Consider the following 20,149-nt stretch of genomic DNA (forward strand, 5'->3'; position numbering starts at 1 on the left):
CCAAGATTACTCAGACTCCAAGAAAAGGCTCAGGGATTTCCTCTTACTCCCTCAGCACAGGCCTCTGGCTATCCCTCCTGTCTTAGACATTCTAGATGATGTGTATTCAGAGGCCAGCCTTAACCCAGATTCTTTGCCTCCAGCTCTAGTCAAGCCTGACAGGTATTACCGGGTTCCTGATTCACACCAATTCCTACACAAAAGCCATGCGGCTGACCCAGAAACTATTTCACAGGGTCCCAAGGGAATTAAGGCCTCTACTGCCAAAAATCCGTTACCTTCAGAGAGAGATTCCAGAGCTTTAGAAAGGTGGGGGAAAAAGGTATACACCTCGGCCACTTTAACCATGAGGGCATTAAACTGTCAGTTCCATATGTTAAAGTATCAACAGTTTTTGTTATCTCAGTTGAAAAGCAAAATGTCACAACCTGAACAACCAGACTTGAAGGAGTTGCAGGATTTGTTGCATAGTGCAGAACAAGTGGGTAAACATACCTTGCAATGTGGTTTTGATGCTTTAGAGGCCTCATGTAGAGCTGCTGTTACAGGATCAGTCATACGTAGACATGCTTGGCTCAAAGAGCAAACCTTACCAGATCATGTCAAAGCTAAATTACTAGATGCACCTCTTCAAAAAGATGTATTGTTTGGTGTTAAAGCTGAGGAGGTTTTAAAGAAAATGGAGGAAAAGGCAAAATCAATGCAAAGAGTGAAAGATTTCCTACAGGTACAACCTCCACATTTCAGTAGAAATTGGCCTTCAAAAAATTGGTCCTTTCCAGCCACGGACAGACCTCAAAGAGGTAGATACAGGTGCCCGAGGGGTAGAGGGCAATCTCAAGGATCATTTAGAGGCAGACAATGGCAAGCACCTACACCAAGAAGTGGAGAGGATAGATCACAGCCATTCAGAAAGCAGAACCAATGACTTTCCCCTTTGCATGCCAAGCAAAGCTCTAATGGCAGCACCTTTAGGCGGAAAACTGACATTATTTTCGAAAAATTGGCATATTGTCACAAAAGACAAATGGATCCTGGACATTATAGACAGAGGCTAGAGATTCCACTTTCACACCCTTCCAAAAATGAGAGGCATGCCAAACCTGCCACAAAATCAAAGGGCAGAGGCACAAAAACAAATTTCAGCTCTCATGGACATGAAAGCTATTCAAGAGGTACCTGCACAAGAACAGGGTCAAGGTTTTTATTCCAGACTATTCCTGGTACCAAGGAAGGACAAAGATTGGAGACCTATTTTGGACCTATCCATCCTAAACACATATTTACTCGTACCAAAATTCAAGATGCTCACATTACAGCAGCTTCTTCCCATGCTGGGCAAGGAGTCTTGGCTGGTAACATTGGACCTCAAGGAGGCATACCTGCATGTCCCTATCAGACAAGATTGCAGAAGATACCTCAGATTTCTTGCAGGTTCAACCCATTATCAATTCTCTGCATTGCCCTTTGGCTTATCTACTGCACCCAGAGTGTTCACAAAATGCCTGGCATCAGTAATTGCCTTTTGCAGACTTCAAGGGATACAAATATACCCATATTTGGACGACTGCCTGATCCAAGCGGACAGCAAACACATACTTCTGAAACCCCTGGCGTTTGTAATAAAGTTGTTGAACTCTCTGGGATACACAGTCAACAAAAAGAAATCAAGACTAATACCCTCTCAAACAATAATTTTCCTGGGTGCCAGCTTGAATACAAACACCCAGAAGGCCTACCTCACGCCAGAGAAACAAGGGCAACTAACTCAATACTTCAGAAAACTGGCACCTTCACCAGGCTGACTGCAAGGAAAATCCTGCAGGCTCTGGGATTCATGGCATCTTGCATCCTGCTAATCCCATGTGCAAAGCTGCATATGAGGAACCTTCAATGGTACCTAAAAAACTTATGGTCTCAACACAGCCACAGTTTGGAAACAATTATACCACTAATTCCATGCCTCCAAAAGGAATTTCTGTGGTGGGCTCAAGCATGCCAAAGAAACATAGGTCTCCCATTCTGCTTGCCTCAAGCAAATCAAATCATCACAACAGACACCTTGGACTACGCCTTGGGGGGCGCACATGACAGATCAGTGCATTCAGGGCAAATGGTCCCAAAAAGAAAAGCACCTACACATCAATCAAAATGAAATGCTAGCAGTAAAAAAATGCTATTATGCTTTCAAAGACCTACTGCATCCAGCTTAGAATACAAAAAACCGGAACACAAACACTAGACTGTTTGATAAGATTCTTTAATTCTGGTACCTCGGCCTTCGCCTTCTCCTGGAATACATTCTAAAACATCAAACAACACCCCTTTTATAGCACATCCAATTAAATAATTACACCCTAATTCAACAATTTATTAATTTGTAAGTTGACTCAACCATACTGCTTCACTCTGAAAGTGCTGACTTCATTCATATGAATGATTTCTGACTTCATTAAAGATACTGTCAATTATGTTGCAAGAAAATGTCTAAATATAAACATTTGAAATCTATCTAATTCCACTAATATAATATTAACTATTTTTAATAAATAACAACATTATTAAATATTATAACACCTGCTATAAATTCATATTACATACAAACATTTTAAATCTCTGCATCAAAAAGAGATTTTTCCTAAGAATTTTTTAAAAAAAGTTTCATATTAGATTTCCATGTTCATGCCATTCGGGAACAATGTTTTGTAGTTAAGAATAAACCTGGATTCCATTTCTAATAATTTGTCACGAAAACCTACCTCATTGCCAAAAACATTGGGCTTACCCAACACACAAAATATAAATCCCTCAGGGACTAGAAGGGTCAAGCTTAGAATTCTCGAACATCTGGGGACATAAGACATAAAAGAATGGAGAGTCCTGTTGCCAAACATTTTTGTGAACAACATAAGGGGGTCCCTGATTTGTGTGTTAGGTAAACATTGTTCCCAATGATGGAAATCTATGTTATAGCAGGTATTATAATATTTAATAATGTTGTTATTCATTAAAATAGTTAATATTATATTGATTTCAAATGTTATTGGAGCATTGGAGGTGTTTGTTTGAAGCACCTACTGCGTCCAGGCCAGCTATTGATAAGGACAGAGACAACACCACAGTGATGTGGTACATAAACAAACGGGGAGGAAGCCATTCATATCCCCTGTGCAGGCTAGCCATGTCTCTTTGGAACATGGCTCTGGAATTACAAATCCAACTTCAAGCACAATTCCTGCCAGGCAAGGAAAACACGCTGGCAGACAACCTAAGCAGAAATATGACAGATCCACACGAATGGAAGTTGCATCCTCAAGTTTTTACAAAGATAATTCAAGCATGGGGAAGGCCAGACATAGATCTCTTTGCTACCCACAGAAATTACCAATTGACAAAATTCTGCTCAAGGACCTATCATCCACAGTCCTGGAAAGTGGACGCACTCTCTTTCAGTTGGACAACAATGACAGTTTATGCCTTTCCACCTATTCCTCTGCTGCCCAAAGTTCTATTAAAAGCCAGAGCAGACAGACCAAAGATGATTCTCATTGCTCCAGACTGGCCAAGACAACACTGGTACCCACTCCTGAGGAGACTGACGCATTCCCCACCATGGATCCTGCCTTTAATGCCTCTTCTATTGACCCAGCACAACTTCAAAACTCTTCACAGTCAGCTGAAAACACTCAATCTAGCTGCATGGAGGATTCCTTAAATTCACAACAGACCCTACTCTCCAAGGAGGTGCAGGATGTCATTTTGGAGGCCAGAAGGCCTTCTACTAGAAAAGCCTACTCCACAAAATGGAAACGGTTTTGTGCCTGGAATCAGAAAAAGGGTCAGAATCCTGGAATACTGAATTTACCTCAAATATTACAGTACCTAGCTGAGATGCTAAGCAGTGGACTTTCATTCTCCTCCATCAAAATCCATGCCTCAGCCATTTCTGCTCAGTACAACACTGATCCTCCTTTATTCACTCATCCTCTCTTAAGACAGTTCCTCAGAGGGGCTAAGAATATAAAACCCCCAAGGAAGCAACCAGTACCTGCTTGGGACCTCAATTTCATTCTAGAAAAACTGACCCTGCCTCCATTTGAGCCAGCTGCTTCAACAGAACTGCAATATTTGTCATGGAAAACAGCCTTCCTTCTGGCTATCACCTCAGCACGCAGGGTTTCAGAACTACAAGCCCTCATGGCTGTGCAGCCTTTCATCATTTTCCATCACGACAGAGTTTCCTTATGAACCAACCCTTCCTTTATGCCAAAGGTAGTATCCAGGGTAGCCTTGAATCAGGATATCCACTTACCTACCTTTTACCCTGATCCACAAACCAAAGGGGAGAAACTACTACATTCCTTGGACATTCACAGACAGCTTTGTTATTATTTGGACAGAACAAAGCCATTCAGAAAATCAGAGCAACTCTTTGTGTCCTATGCTACAGGTGCTCAAGGGAAGGCTATTTCCAAACAGACAATCTCAAAATGGATAGCCCACTGCATATGCTTTTGTTATTCATTTCATGGTAAAACTGTACCTACAGGCATCAGATCTCACTCCACAAGGGCCACAGCTACCTCTGCAGCTTTCCTCAGGGGGGTTCCTACCAAAGATATTTTGGAAGCAGCCACTTGGAGTTCTGTACGTACTTTCTCCAAGCACTATCACCTACCATTATACTCTAAATCTAGAGCGGGCTTTGCCACTGCAGTCTTGCAGGGCATCCTTGTTCCTCCTAGTTCCACTTAGTGCCTACCACCCCTTTTTTAGCTTTGGGATTCTACCCATCTGTTATGACTGCAGCTGTATGCACGATGAACATAGTACAGTTTTGTACCTACCATAAATGTAGATGTTCGAGTGCTAATACAGCTGCAGTCCAGGTTTCCCTCCCTCCTTCCCCTCTTGGGACAGGCCTAATGGCTAACACCTCCTCATACAACCTGATTGGGGTATTCTTTTATGGTGTATTTGCTTGCAACTACTGTCTTTTGATTATATTGCATTGCATTATTACATAAATTTATGTTTTGCCTTCCTTCTGGGGGCACCTGACATCTGGGGCAAGAAAAACTGAAGAAAATGGCATCGGCTGGTTCTTTTCTACCCCTGTCGCACTGACGTCAGGGAAGAAGCGACGACATCCAACTCAGGACCTAGACTTTGGAATTTGGACGACCGAGGACCCGCCTGACGGCAGGATAACCCATCTGTTATGACTGCAGCTGTATTAGCACTCGAACATCTACATTTATGGTAGGTACAAAACTGTACTTTACTGCTGCTGTTGTTCAACATAGAAATACTTTTAGTGGTATTTGCTTAGTCCGCTACTGTTTGGTGGCTCTTGTTTAGGCCATTGTTTTTTTCTCTAGTCCTGTTATTGTTGAACTTTTCCTATCCTGGCTTCCAGACTCGTTTAATGTAGAAAGCTTGGTTAAATCCCCCTCCCAAGGTAGCTTGTTTACGTTAGAGGGTTCCCTGCAGCCCATTTAATTTAGAGGGCTGTTCCCCTTTTTCTCTTTTTGTGTTTTTTTTGTCTACTTAGTAGTAGTAGTTTAAGTTAGAGAACTTCTCCTTCCTCCTTGCTTGGTTAATTTTAAAGTTTACCCCTAAAAGAAAAAGAAAAAAAGTCTAGAGTTTTTCCTGGTTGCCTTAATATTTGGTGTTGTGTGTGTGTTTAGAAACATGTCAAAAGATCCTGAGGAGTCGAAACTTTTGGGTTTCAAGAAATGCGACGAGTAGCCAAAAGATGTCTCTGACAGAAGGGCATACCAGTTGCGTTTACTATTTGGGTGCCCTTCATTTACAAGAGTCCTGTTCTTTTTGTTATGCCTTTAGATCCAGGCTTTTAATGGATCGTAAAAACAAATTAATTTTGAGAGGCCTATTAAAAACCCCCTTTTGCAGAGGCTTTAGAAGGGACAAGGCACACTAAATCTACAGACAAATTCCCTTCTTCTAGGTCAGAGATGTTGGGGAAAAGGACTTCGGCTTCATCTTCAGAGCTGCCTTAAAAAATGGCTAAAGATTCTGTCTCAGAACCAAGGGCTCTTGGTTTAGGAAAATATCATTGTTCAGCACCAGTTGTGGTTTCGGAGCCAGTCCCCTGTATAGGGGCCAGTATCTCCTAATTTGGGATCTCCACTTCTGCAAACAGCGAGATCTCCAACTTTGTCCTCTTGATCCTCCAGAAGCTTAGCAGATGATGATGTGGAGCGGGTGGTGATGAGACTCCGGATGCCAGCGCTAGCTAAAATTCTGTTGACTCCAACCCAGAAGGAACTGGAGCCAACAAAGACCACTTCTCCTTCTTCGGTTCCTTCTCTGACCTAATCTGGGGTTTCGGAGCTGGAGCACTTGGACCCGATCGCAGCTGAACTATCGGGACCAAGACCTCCTACAGGATCGTCGATTCCAACAACTGCTCCAACTTCCTTAGTTCCATCAGAATTTAAAGAATCTAGGAGCAGATGTTCTCCTATCTGGTCCATGGAGGAGAGTCGGATCGGACAGCTGTACGACCCGATTCTACCTCTCGGGGCTATGGCGCGGTTGAGTGGCTTCGGAGCTTTGGGGTCGCTTTTCTGGTTGCTCTGAGCAGGGATCTCCTCAGGGCGGAGTGAGGGGGCGTTTGAGCTGATGGAGAGAGTGCTGTCACCTCAGACTGCTCCGCTGTCTGGTCCAAGTACTCTTCCCCCAAAAGCTCGGGTGTCAGTCTCATCCCCATCACTCCCCCCCCCCCCCCAAGCTAGAGACATTAAGCCCCAGGAGGCCCCAGCAGTTGAAACTATCTCTTCTGAAACCTCTCCAGATTACCCGTCTGAGGAGGTCCCTCGGAAGAGATTGTGCAAGAGGAAGCACCTAAACTCCCCGCAGGAGTCTATCACTTTAGACACAGACTTCGATGAGTCCGAAGTGTCCCTACTGTCATCCTCTCAAGATATGTCTCCTTTGCAGATATCCTGTGGAGATCCTTAAGCAGTGGAGTGGCTGGAAACCCACCAACCCTTCTGAGGTTGAGTCTGTGTACCTGGAGGCTTTTGGGTCTCGCCCTTCCACCTCTTGGGTGTCTTCACCTTTTGACCAGTTAATGAATGTAATTAATTGAAAGGCGTGGGGCTCTCCAGTTTCAGTGGAACCTGTTCCTAGGAGGCCAAATAAGTTCATCACAGCACCTTCGGAGAAGGAGTTCCTTAGCAGAGGTGTCCCGGTAGATGCTATGGTGGTGGCGGCGGCGGCCACAAAGAAGGAATTGTCAGAGACTTCCTCATCTGTTCATCCACCGAACAGAGAGTCTTGAACGATGGACAGATATGGAAAGCATTTGTTTTTTTCAGCGGCATTTACCCTTGGATCGCTGAACTACCTGACCCATTTCACTAGACTACAGAGGGATCTCCTGAAGGAGCTAAGAGATGGCCTTCAAGGTACTGTAGCTGCAGGGGTTTCAGATAAGGTTTCCTCCCAGCTCTCTACCTTAAACTCAGTGGTAAACTCCTCCATGCGAATGATTTCTTATGTGCCAATGGAGCGAGCAGGGCAGTGGGTACAGGAATTTTCTTAAAGAGACATTCCTGGATGCGCTTATGCGAGTTCGTAGAACCGTTTAAGTCTTCCTTTATTAACGCCCCCTTCGATGGCTTGTCTTTGTTCGGGCCCAAAGTTAGAGACCTTAACCAGATGTGAACAGGAGGGACGGACTCTGTCTGCCATGGGAGTCCATTTCTCCCACCCCACTAGACCTTATCCCAAAGATCAGAAGGGGGGGAAATGTGGTTCTATAAGTCCCAAAGAGCCTTCCCGGATGCATGTGGTGATTCTTCCCATAGGGGCATCAGGGGAAGTAGCAATGGAAGATGCTGACATCACGGCAAAGTGGGTCCGCAAAACCAGGGTGACAAGGACTATTTCCTTGGAAAACCCTTTCAGCATTCCTGAGAGGAGGTGCACCTGTCCATCTCTGGAGGTAGTCGGGGGTCGCTTGTTATTGTACTCAAATGCCTGGCTAGAAATCACAAAAGACAAATAGGTACAAACAATCATATCTAGAGGTTATTGCTTACCTTTTCCTCTTCCTCATTAGAAAAATAAACAGTCCCAGATGTTCCACCCAGTCAAAGGGATTATGCAACTCTAGAGGTACAAATGTTGCTATAAAAAAAGAGTCATCCAAAATGTCCCTGCAGACCAAATTGGATCCGGAACTTACTCAAGGTTCTTTTCCAAAAAAGATGGGACTGGGGACCCATTCTGGATGTCAGCACACTAAACAAGTCCGTCAAAAAATCAAAGTTCTGGATGGTGACACTACAGTCGATACTCCCCTTTCTGGGGAGAGATGATTGGATGTGCTCAGTAGATCTCCAGGATGCATACTACCACATAAAAATGGACAGGCGATCCAGGAGACATTTGCACTTTCGGCTGGGAGCCAGTCATTACCAGTTTTGAGCCCTGCCCTTTGGTCTGACTACAGCCCCCAGAGTGTACACCAAGTGCATGGCAGTGGTTACGGCTCACTTGAGGCATCTACATTTATGGTAGGTACAAAACTGTACTTTACTGCTGCTGTTGTTCAACATAGAAATACTTTTAGTGGTATTTGCTTAGTCCGCTACTGTTTGGTGGCTCTTGTTTAGGCCATTGTTTTTTTCTCTAGTCCTGTTATTGTTGAACTTTTCCTATCCTGGCTTCCAGACTCGTTTAATTTAGAAAGCTTTGTTAAATCCCCCTCCCAAGGTAGCTTGTTTACGTTAGAGGGTTCCCTGCAGCCCATTTAATTTAGAGGGCTGTTCCCCTTTTTCCCTTTTTGTTTTTTTTGTCTACTTAGTAGTACTAGTTTAAGTTAGAGAACTTCTCCTTCCTCCTTGCTTGGTTAATTTTAAAGTTTACCCCTAAAAAGAAAAAAAAAAAAGTCTAGAGTTTTTTCTGGTTGCCTTAATATTTGGTGTTGTGTGTGTGTTTAGAAACATGTCAAAGGATCCTGAGGAGTCGAAACTTTTGGGTTTCAAGAAATGCGACGAGTAGCCAAAAGATGTCTCTGACAGAAGGGCATACCAGTTGCGTTTACTATTTGGGTGCCCTTCATTTACAAGAGTCCTGTTCTTTTTGTTATGCCTTTAGATCCAGGGTTTTAATGGATCGTAAAAACAAATTAATTTTGAGAGGCCTATTAAAAAACCCCTTTTGCAGAGGCTTTAGAAGGGACAAGGCGCACTAAATCTACAGACAAATTCCCTTCTTCTAGGTCAGAGATGTTGGGGAAAAGGACTTCGGCTTCATCTTCAGAGCTGCCTTAAAAAATGGCTAAAGATTCTGTCTCAGAACCAAGGGCTCTTGGTTTAGGAAAATATCATTGTTCAGCACCAGTTGTGGTTTCGGAGCCAGTCCCCTGTATAGGGGCCAGTATCTCCTAATTTGGGATCTCCACTTCTGCAAACAGCGAGATCTCCAACTTTGTCCTCTTGATCCTCCAGAAGCTTAGCAGATGATGATGTGGAGCGGGTGGTGATGAGACTCCGGATGCCAGCGCTAGCTAAAATTCTGTTGACTCCAACCCAGAAGGAACTGGAGCCAACAAAGACCACTTCTCCTTCTTCGGTTCCTTCTCTGACCTAATCTGGGGTTTCGGAGCTGGAGCACTTGGACCCGATCGCAGCTGAACTATCGGGACCAAGACCTCCTACAGGATCGTCGATTCCAACAACTGCTCTAACTTCCTTAGTTCCATCAGAATTTAAGGAATCTAGAAGCAGATGTTCTCCTATCTGGTCCATGGAGGAGAGTCGGATCGGACAGCTGTACGACCCGATTCTACCTCTCGGGGCTATGGCGCGGTTGAGTGGCTTCGGAGCCAACCCCTCTGCTTTGGGGTCGCTTTTCTGGTTGCTCTGAGCAGGGATCTCCTCAGGGCGGAGTGAGGGGGCGTTTGAGCTGATGGAGAGAGTGCTGTCACCTCAGACTGCTCCGCTGTCTGGTCCAAGTACTCTTCCCCCAAAAGCTCGGGTGTCAGTCTCATCCCCATCACTCCCCCCCCCCCCAAGCTAGAGACATTAAGCCCCAGGAGGCCCCAGCAGTTGAAACTATCTCTTCTGAAACCTCTCCAGATTACCCGTCTGAGGAGGTTGTGCAAGAGGAAGCACCTAAACTCCCCGCAGGAGTCTATCACTTTAGACACAGACTTCGATGAGTCCAAAGTGTCCCTACTGTCATCCTCTCAAGATATGTCTCCTTTGCAGATATCCTGTGGAGATCCTTAAGCAGTGGATTGGCTGGAACCCCACCAACCCTTCTGAGGTTGAGTCTGTGTACCTGGAGGCTTTTGGGTCTCGCCCTTCCACCTCTTGGGTGTCTTCACCTTTTGACCAGTTAATGAATGTAATTAATTGAAAGGCGTGGGGCTCTCCGGTTTTAGTGGAACCTGTTCCTAGGAGGCCAAATAAGTTCATCACAGCACCTTCAGAGAAGGAGTTCCTTAGCAGAGGTGTCCCGGTAGATGCTATGGTGGTGGCGGCGGCGGCCACAAAGAAGGAATTGTCAGAGACTTCCTCATCTGTTCATCCACCGAACAGAGAGTCTCGAACGATGGGCAGATATGGAAAGCATTTGTTTTTTTCAGCGGCATTTACCCTTGGATCGCTGAACTACCTGACCCATTTCACTAGACTACAGAGGGATCTCCTGAAGGAGCTAAGAGATGGCCTTCAAGGTACTGTAGCTGCAGGGGTTTCAGATAAGGTTTCCTCCCAGCTCTCTACCTTAAACTCAGTGGTAAACTCCTCCATGCGAATGATTTCTTATGTGCCAATGGAGCGAGCAGGGCAGTGGGTACAGGAATTTTCTTAGAGACATTCCTGGATGCGCTTATGCGAGTTCGTAGAACCCTTTAAGTCTTCCTTTATTAACGCCCCCTTCGATGGCTTGTCTTTGTTCGGGCCCAAAGTTAGAGACCTTAACCAGATGTGAACAGGAGGGACAGACTCTGTCTGCCATGGGAGTCCGTTTCTCCCACCCCACTAGACCTTATCCCAAAGATCAGAAGGGGGGGAATTGTGGTTCCATAAGTCCCAAAGAGCCTTCCCGGATGCATGTGGTGATTCTTCCCATAGGGGCATCAGGGGAAGTAGCAATGGAAGATGCTGACATCACGGCAAAGTGGGTCCGCAAAGCCAGGGTGACAAGGACTATTTCCTTGGAAAACCCTTTCAGCATTCCTGAGAGGAGGTGCACATGTCCATCTCTGGAGGTAGTCGGGGGTCGCTTGTTATTGTACCCAAATGTCTGGCTAGAAATCACAAAAGACAAATAGGTACAAACAATCATATCTAGAGGTTATTGCATACCTTTTCCTCTTCCTCATTAGAAAAATAAACAGTCCCAGATGTTCCACCCAGTCAAAGGGATTATGCAACTCTAGAGGTACAAATGTTGCTATAAAAAAAGAGTCATCCAAAATGTCCCTGCAGACCAAATTGGATCCGGAACTTACTCAAGGTTCTTTTCCAAAAAAGATGGGACTGGGGACCCATTCTGGATGTCAGCACACTAAACAAGTCCGTCAAAAAATCAAAGTTCTGGATGGTGACACTACAGTCGATACTCCCCTTTCTGGGGAGAGATGATTGGATGTGCTCAGTAGATCTCCAGGATGCATACTACCACATAAAAATGGACAGGCGATCCAGGAGACATTTGCACTTTCGGCTGGGAGCCAGTCATTACCAGTTTTGAGCCCTGCCCTTTGGTCTGACTACAGCCCCCAGAGTGTACACCAAGTGCATGGCAGTGGTTACGGCTCACTTGAGGCATCTAGGAATCCGAGTGTTTCCATACCTAGACGACTGGCTCCTAACTGCCACCACCAAGCAACTACTAACAAAAGCAAGGGACAAAATCATTCACTTGTGTTCTCAGCTAGGCATTACAGTAAACTTCGAAAAATCTGCCTTGTTGCCATCACAGCATCTCGTATCCATAGGTGCAGATTTAGACACAATTAAAATGTTGGCCAAACTTCCCCCTGAGAGGATTCAAACCTTTCATCATCAAATCTAGAACCATTTATCATTTAGACATATATTGATTTCCTCTCATAAGGCTTCAACCAGGAAATTATACTCTGGGCTTCCAAAAACAACAATGATCCCTTTACTGCAGTTGTCACAGCAGTGTTAGATTTTCTGGCTAAACTTTTTAACGAGGGTGTGGCGGTGGCTACAATTCGAATTCAGTTAGCCGCTGTATCAAACTACCATATCGGGGAAATGGGACTAAAAATCATGTTCCACAGGTTTTACAGAGGATTCTTAAAGGGTACATTCTCACTAAGGCCTCCAGTGAAAGAACCTCCAGCGCCATGGGACCTACATTTTGTTCCATCTCTGTTGATTCTACCCCCTTTTGAACCCTCATCATCATGTGATATAAAGTTTTTGTCATGGAAGACAGCATTATTGGTGGCCATAACATCTGCTAGGCGAGTGTCTGAACTTCAAGCTTTCTCTATACACCCTCCATACATAACCTTTCACAAAGATAGAGTTTTTTATGGACTAACCCTTCATTCCTACCAAAAGTGTGCTCAGAGGCCAATTTAAAGCATTCCATTGACTTACCACTTTTTTCCCCAAACTTTGGCAACAAGGCAGAATATAAATTACACCAGTTGAATGTTCATAGACAACTGCGTTTCTGCATGTATAGAACAAAAGATTTCAGAAAGTCAGACCAACTATTTATGTCTTTTTCAGACAAAAAGAAAGGGTTCCCAATTTCAAAAGTCACACTTTCTAAATGGCTTACAGACTGCATCACTTATACATACAATTCCCAGAACAAAGAACTCCAGGGAAAGTGAAAGGCCGTTCCACAAGAGCTATTTCAACTTCACCTGCCTTCCAGGTGAGGCTACGTATGGATTCCAGCAGCATCATGGGTAAGGCCTCATACCTTTATCACTCATTACAAAGTCGATTTGGTCTCCAGGAACAAGGCCTCTTTTGGGTCCACTGTTCTGAAGAGTATTTTCCCTTGAGCCACCCAAGAAAGAAGGTGCTAGGGATGCCATCCCAACCAGTAAAGAATGAAGGTGAGATAGGAGAACATAACATTAAGAAGTTATGTACTCACCATAATGTTCCATGTTTGTTGTCCATCTCGGCTTCATTCTTCGTCCCACCCTCCTTTCCCCACGTTTGCTCCTGGAGGATCAGCCGGTTGTTTTCCTGACAATTTGATTATAAAGTCTCTGAATCTCTTCTCAGTCTTGTCTGGATATGTTGCCTTGTTTAGAGGTAATGATTATGTTTTTTATTTGCAAACAAGATCTGGGTAATATTCCCTGAGTATCATGGGATAGGGTATAGCCACAAGCTGGTGGAAGCTCTTGAGCGTTTGAATAAGGCTGAGTCAGAACCGATTCTTGGTTCCGTACCCAACCAGCAAAGAATGAAGGCGAAATGCACACCAAACATGGAACGTTATGGTGAGTACATAACTTCTTATTACTTGAGACATAAATTCCTGTGTTATGTATGTATTCGTTAATTTGATCACAGTCAAACATGAGGTTTACATTCACAGTCATGCAAGTGGTTGCAATTGATAGTTGTGTGTGTGTGTGTGTGTGTGTGTGTGTGTGTGTGTGTGTGTGTGTGTAGAAGGGTTAAACTTACTGTAGCCAGTTATTTTTTATTTTATTATATTCTGGCCACGGTGGTGCAGTGGTTAGCATTGTCGCCTCACAGCAAGAGGTTCTCCGGTTCGATCCTCGGCTGGGGTGCCTTCTGTGTGGAGTCTGCATGTCCTCCTGTGGGTCGCGGTTTCCCTCCCCTCCCTCCGCCTCCCTCACATCCCAAAGACATGCTGTAGGTGGATTGGACACTCTAAATTGGCCCTAGGTGTGCGTGGTGAGTGTGCCTTCTGGGAAGGGGGCGCGCGCTGCAACTCGCGACACCGTAAAACTCCACTGCCATTCAGTGTGCGGACAAGGCGATCCGCTGTGGCGACACCTAACCGGGAAAAAGCTGAAAGTAGAAGAAGTAGAAGAAATATTCTGATATGTAATGTGCATACAGTCAAAAACTTTGGCCTTAATTGCAGAGTACAGGAGCTGTCTATGGATGAAAGTGATTGATTCTGTTTGGCACTTGTTCAGTTTAAGCACCCATTATTCTGGCTTTGTAGAGGCAGTGTGTATTTTTGTGAAGCCAACTAGATTACTTTGCTGGGTCTGTTTCAAGACAGTCAAATAAATGAGGTACACAAGTCAGTAAATTGGCTGTACATGATGAGTCTGGGATCGTCTGTGATAAAATGTGCATGTAATGAAGGGGTTGCAGTAACTCCAAGTGGAACAAATTGACCACCTTTTTTTTTTTTTTTTTTACTTTCCATCACACTTTGGCATCAGTGCTACTTAATAAGTGACTGCCTGTGGTGGCCTGGGTCTAAGATACTTGTGATAACTGTTCGCTGACAGAGTGTCACAAAGAGCAGTGTTGTCTCTGAACAACACTTTCTGGTTCTCTAGTTGAGGTGTTGGCTGTGATCCCTTCTATGCGAAGCCTTGTATGTGATTTATCAGTGTGCTTTGGTTTTTTTTTTACACCCAGACCCCCAGCTGTATGACATATGCCTCTACCCATTTCTGCTTTTTACTTTCATCACAATCTAACACCACAGGATGCACAGAAAGTAACGATCTTTGAGGGGTAGGAAGAAGCCAGGTGCTATTCCCAGATAAGATTTGTTTATCTTTACAAGAATTTGTTTTCCCAGTTTATTGGGGAAATTGTTTGTTGGCTTTAAACATTAAGCTTTAGATGCAACTTATTTTCCTTGGGAAAAAGTGAGACTGAGAGCTGTGTTTAAAAGCAGGAAGAGTAGTTAAAAAATAAGACAAAGTGTGAAAAAACAAGAAAGAAGTCATCTGTTTTGATGATATGAGGCCATAATGAGGGACAGAGTAGAAGAGAGGCACTGGAGAGCTGCAGGAGGACTAGTGTTTACCAGGGACCTCCATGGAGTCCTGTAGCTACTTCATGCCACTTAAGGCTGGCCTTGTTGATTGCAGTTAGATATATGAGGCATATTATTCAGTAAAAGGACTACAATGAGTAGGTACATACTGAGGCAATCTTTAGATGAAAGTGAATATCCCCATCTGTTGTTTGACCACATGGGGTGGTCTTTGACCTGTTGTAATAGAGCCTCACCCATTCAGTTGCTTCCTGCGGCCCCCCCTTTGTTTTGAAGTCACCAGCTGCCACTGAAATGTTCACATTTTAACTGCAATGCCTTCCTCCTAGTGGTTAATATGTGTATTTGCAATGCCTTCCACTAAAAGTGTGCACATTCCCACACAAATTGGATAAAAATACCACAGAAACATGGTCTGGCACAACCAAGCCCACATCATAACCCCATTCTGTCCAGCAGGTACCAGTTTTGCTGTGAGCTATGTAGCCTTGCTTTGCCAGGATGGCAAGCTGGCCTTGGCTGCTCACACCAATCCTTTACTGTCTCTACCAGTGCCCAAGTTACTAATCAGCCTTGGATCATATTGTGCCATAGTGTTAAGCACACAGAAACATTTTTGTGTGCTATTTGGTGATGATGTCTGGATTCCAAGGATATCAGTGCATTTCCCCAAGATGACTTCAGGATTCAGACCAGTAATGATATCACATTATCATATACAGACTGCAATATTACAAAGTTATTTCAGGTTGATTGAGGATGGCCACGGTGGTGCAGCAGTTAGCGTTGTCACCTCACAGCAAGAGGTTCTCCAGTTCGATTCTCGGCTGGGGTGCCTTCTGTGTGGAGTCTGCATGTCCTCCCTGTGGTCGCGTGGGTTTCCTCTGGGTGCTCCGGTTTCTTCCCACATCCCAAAGACATGCAGTAGGTGGATTGGACACCTTAAATTGGCCCTAGGTGTGAGTACGTGCATGTGTGTGTGTGTGCCTTCTGTGGAAGGTTGGGCGCCGGGCTGGCAACTCGACACCATAAAACTCCACTGCCAATCATGAGAGGACAGATGATCCGCTGTGGCGACCCCTAACCGGGAAAAGCCGAAAGAAGAAGAAGAAGATTTCAGGTTGATTGACCTTAGCTCAACTTAGTTGTAAGGCAGCATGTTTTTGTTGCAATGTTTTTTTTTTCCTTTTTTTTTTTTCCACACTGTTGTTCTCTTTCACCCATACCATTGTAAATGGCTTTACTGACAAATGTTGATTTTTTTTTTCTCCGGTGTTAGAATCCCATATTTTTAAACTGTCCCTTAGCTTTCATTTTGATTGTACAAAAATTTGCCATTGTGCTTCAGACAGCTGAAATGTGTGCATATAGTTGTATTAGTGTCTGTTCCTCTTATTGTCAGAACTAGTGCTGCAGTGGAGAAAAATCAGTGGACACTTTGGCATCTGTCGGAAACCTGTAGTGGCAGAAAGTGACTTCCCTTTTTACAGCTCACAGATTTTTCTACCTTGAGATTAGACTACTAAGAACTTTGGCTTCCTTTTCCTCTGCAAGAAGGATGGACATTTCTTTCAGCTTTTTTGCACTTTCATTTACTCTTGCTACTGCTTGTTAGAGGCCCTGTTGGGCTGTATTGTGTTATCATTGCCTGTGTTGCACATACAAGTCAGTGGGATTGCATTCATATCCTGTTTTCAGTAGCTTGCAAGTTAACATGAGAACCATTGGGTGTCTCAAACAGGACACTGCAAACATGAAGTCTGCTTGAGGAGGACGTATCCTTGTTAAATCTGATATACTGCCACTCACCGTAACATATCTTACAGATTCTGCAGTAATAAGTTTGTCTCTTTTGAGTAAATTGTGTAAATGTAAGTGTTTCTGAAACTGGACTAAGCTGCCTTTCATCTAAGTAGTGTGTTACGGTGTTTCTCTCCAAGAAGCTGTACTGTGGAATTGTGTCACATTGTGCTTGTATACTGCTTGAACAAAGTTGCACAATTTAGAATATATAATGACGTTGCTTTGCTCAGGAAAAAAAACTATGTCCATTCTGTTGCATATTTCTGTTCTTGTGTTCCACAGAGTTCTAGTTCAATCCATTGTTTTCTCTTTCAGGTGATGCAGTTCGGAAGGATTGATGGCAATGCTTACATTCTGGATTTTCAGTATCCCTTTTCTGCTGTGCAGGCATTTGCTGTTGCTCTGGCAAATGTTACCCAGCGCCTCAAGTGAAAAAAGAAAAGATAAGGAAGATTTGTTTTGGTGTCACAAGCATTCAGAGTAGTTTGAAGTTGTCAGTAGGTTCTCCAGTGACTGAAGGAAGCAAGAAAAAAGTATATATGGAGAGGCAGCCAGTTTGTGATGTTATTTGTGCTGCCCGGAGCAGGTCGGTTATTTTTAGCAAAGCTGCTAGCCACTGGAAGAATAAAGTGTGAGCTTTCCAGAATTAATATTGTGGTAGTTTGGGTTTCTCGTTGTCCTTGATGGTTCTTCAGTCTGCTGTCTTAGCTTTGGTAAGCTAAAGAAGAAGAAAGAAAAACTGTCCTTTCAGCAAGACTGCCTTATTAGTCATTCCTTCTTGTTACTACAACTGACAGAGAGGTATTACTCCTAATATGTACAAAGAAAAAAAAAAAGCTGAAATACTTGAAGACATTATGGAGATCTATCATTGACGAGCAGCTGGGCACTGCACGTACTACTGAGTATTTAATGTACTGTACATTCACAGTATGAATAGTGCCATCTGGAAAACAAAATCCTTTTTTCATGTGCTGGTTAGGTATCTTGTTAATTGAACAAGTTAGTGCCTATTTATTTGTACTATTCTCTGAAAGAAAAAGAGAGTCTGTTTAACGGATAAAAATATGTTCCTTTTTTTTTTTTAATTGTGTGTTGAATCTACAGTGTTGAATTTTTAACCGTTTATAGTTCCCCCAAAACAGCCTAGAATTTATATACAAATTCAAGGCAGGTGAAAGTATGACATAATAACCAAGCTATAAAAAAAAACTCTCTTGGCTGTTCAGTGTTAAAAAAAATATCTTGGCCAATTCAGCTATACAGGTAAACAGTGAATGAAATGTCATGCACTTCAGAATGTTAATATTTAAGTTTACAAAAAAACAAGTCTAGGGATATGTAATGGTCAGAACCTTATATTCATACACTCACCAGGATTTGCGGTTCTAATAATTACATTAACCTTGACAGATGTGGAAAGGTGTTTTCATGTTGTGATGTGTGGCTTTTACAGTCTGTATTTATTTATTTTATTTTATGTTGTAATAATTGAAGGGCAGTGCTAAAAGCAAAATACCTGTGCACATTCATAACAGACATTTAACAGATGCTGTGTTCTCTTATATGTAGGATTATAGCTGTTAGGACAAGAAGGTACCCCCTTTCCTCTGCACGTGAGAAGCCTTTATTGTATGAACAGTGTCACGCATGCATTTTTCCTGGAAATGGGCATGCTTGGTGAAATTTCTAAAAAGAAAAAATATATTTTTTTAATCAGTTTTTATTAAAATATTTGCTCTTATTGCAAAGGATAACAATGACACCAGATTGCTGTTTCACTTTACACTGTTCTGTAGATTACCAGTATGTTTTCCATGTGGAGAGGACCGAAGAGGTACAGGTAGGCTAACTACATTGCCTTACTGCAGCATACACATCTGCAGTATAAACTGAGAGAGGTTAAGGAACAAGATGAAAACTGTGTCATTGAATGAAAAACAGTCTTTGCCTGAAATTTTCCTTTCTCTTGCACTGTTATGCATACATAAAATATTGTATGTAAGAATTTAAGACTTTTTTAACCAAATCTTCTCTTAACAGTTTAGGGTTTCAGTCTTGATCCCTTTATTCTGCAGTAGCAGCAGAGCTAAATCTACTTATGTTATGTTGTGATGAGCAAAAACATGGTGTAAATCATGAGTGATTGTGTTCAGCAAATTTGTCTTAGATGCAAGGCTAAAAAGATGTGTTGTACCTTCTCTGTTTTCAGTAACTATTCTGTCAGACTTCTGGCTCTGATCTAATATAAGGATCTTTTTAATAAAGCAGGTCTGGAATTCATGAAGAATAAAACTCTGTGAACCTGAGTATGATTAAAAAGCCTTGATAACCCAGAGAGAAGGCCTTCAAAATGGGTCATTGTTGCTCACAACTGCCATTATTTAAATAAAGCCAGTTAAATGTGAAACACCTGTGAACATTTGATTCTGTGAGCATGCAGAGCCTAATGCAGTTATTATGAACTTCTTAGTATATGTCATGTGGTATGTTTCCTCCATTATTTCATAGTGATGTAGCAGAAACATGTTTGCAACATTATACACCGTACTCCCTAATACAAGTAGTAGTAGACATTTATTAAAGTCATTGCTTGTAGTTTATCATCATTAAAATCTTTGAGAGAAGTTATATAATTTGATAATGTCAAAAAATCTACAATTTTAATTGCAATGCTTTTGTATCACCCCATCCTTATTTTTCCGAAATTTATGTAAAAGAACACTCTATCTGAAATCAGTGACATCACTGTTGGCTGCATTAACGAAGTGAACTGTTTCTATGGTAATGTGAAATTTAACAGTGCATTTTTTTGCTCATCTCTGAGGTCATAAGAAGTCCAAAAAAAGTGAAAAGTTGTGAGCATTCAGAAGCCATGTGACTGAAACTCTCTATGTCCTTAAGGCGTCATTTGCATATATCCCAAGGACCTCCACTATAGGAGTTTTAAGGTATTACACAGTGAAGATCATACCTTGGCTTAGTGTTCCTCGCAGTTTTTACTTAATGGTTTATATGTATAACCTTTTTATCCTTTACTTGGATGCTACACAGAATGTGTTATAGTGGTAGCAGCAGCAATCAAGTTGAAATGTCTACCTTTTATATTGCATCACTGAGTAATTCCATTTTATTTTTATCCCCACGTACCTTTTTATGTTGAAATGTTTTAATTTATATGTCACATGATGTACCTGCTAAGTGTAGTACATTTTGGTGCAAAGGTAACAATTTTCTTGCTATCTTTATGTTGACTCAGAGCTCCTCTCCTAAATCCTGATGTCTTACATTTCAGTAAAATAGTGCCAGTGGCACAACAGTTAACACGCACACCTTTAGTGCAGAAAGCTGAGGGTTC

General features: G+C 42.8%; 1 protein-coding gene across 1 annotated transcript in view; it reads left to right on the plus strand.

The window, feature by feature from the left end:
* Positions 1-19,201, plus strand: part of TULP4 (TUB like protein 4) — a gene marked incomplete in the record, with an annotated part of 1,525,147 nt that extends 1,505,946 nt beyond the window's left edge. Inside the window, 1 exon segment of the mRNA XM_044061979.1 lies at positions 17,107-19,201. Coding sequence (XP_043917914.1) covers positions 17,107-17,223 — 117 coding nt within the window.
* Between the last annotated feature and the right edge of the window lie 948 nt (positions 19,202-20,149).

The sequence above is a fragment of the Protopterus annectens genome, chromosome 1.part0 (assembly GCF_019279795.1).
Source record: "Protopterus annectens isolate FY-2018-M chromosome 1.part0, PAN1.0, whole genome shotgun sequence".
Lineage (NCBI taxonomy): Eukaryota > Metazoa > Chordata > Ceratodontiformes > Protopteridae > Protopterus > Protopterus annectens.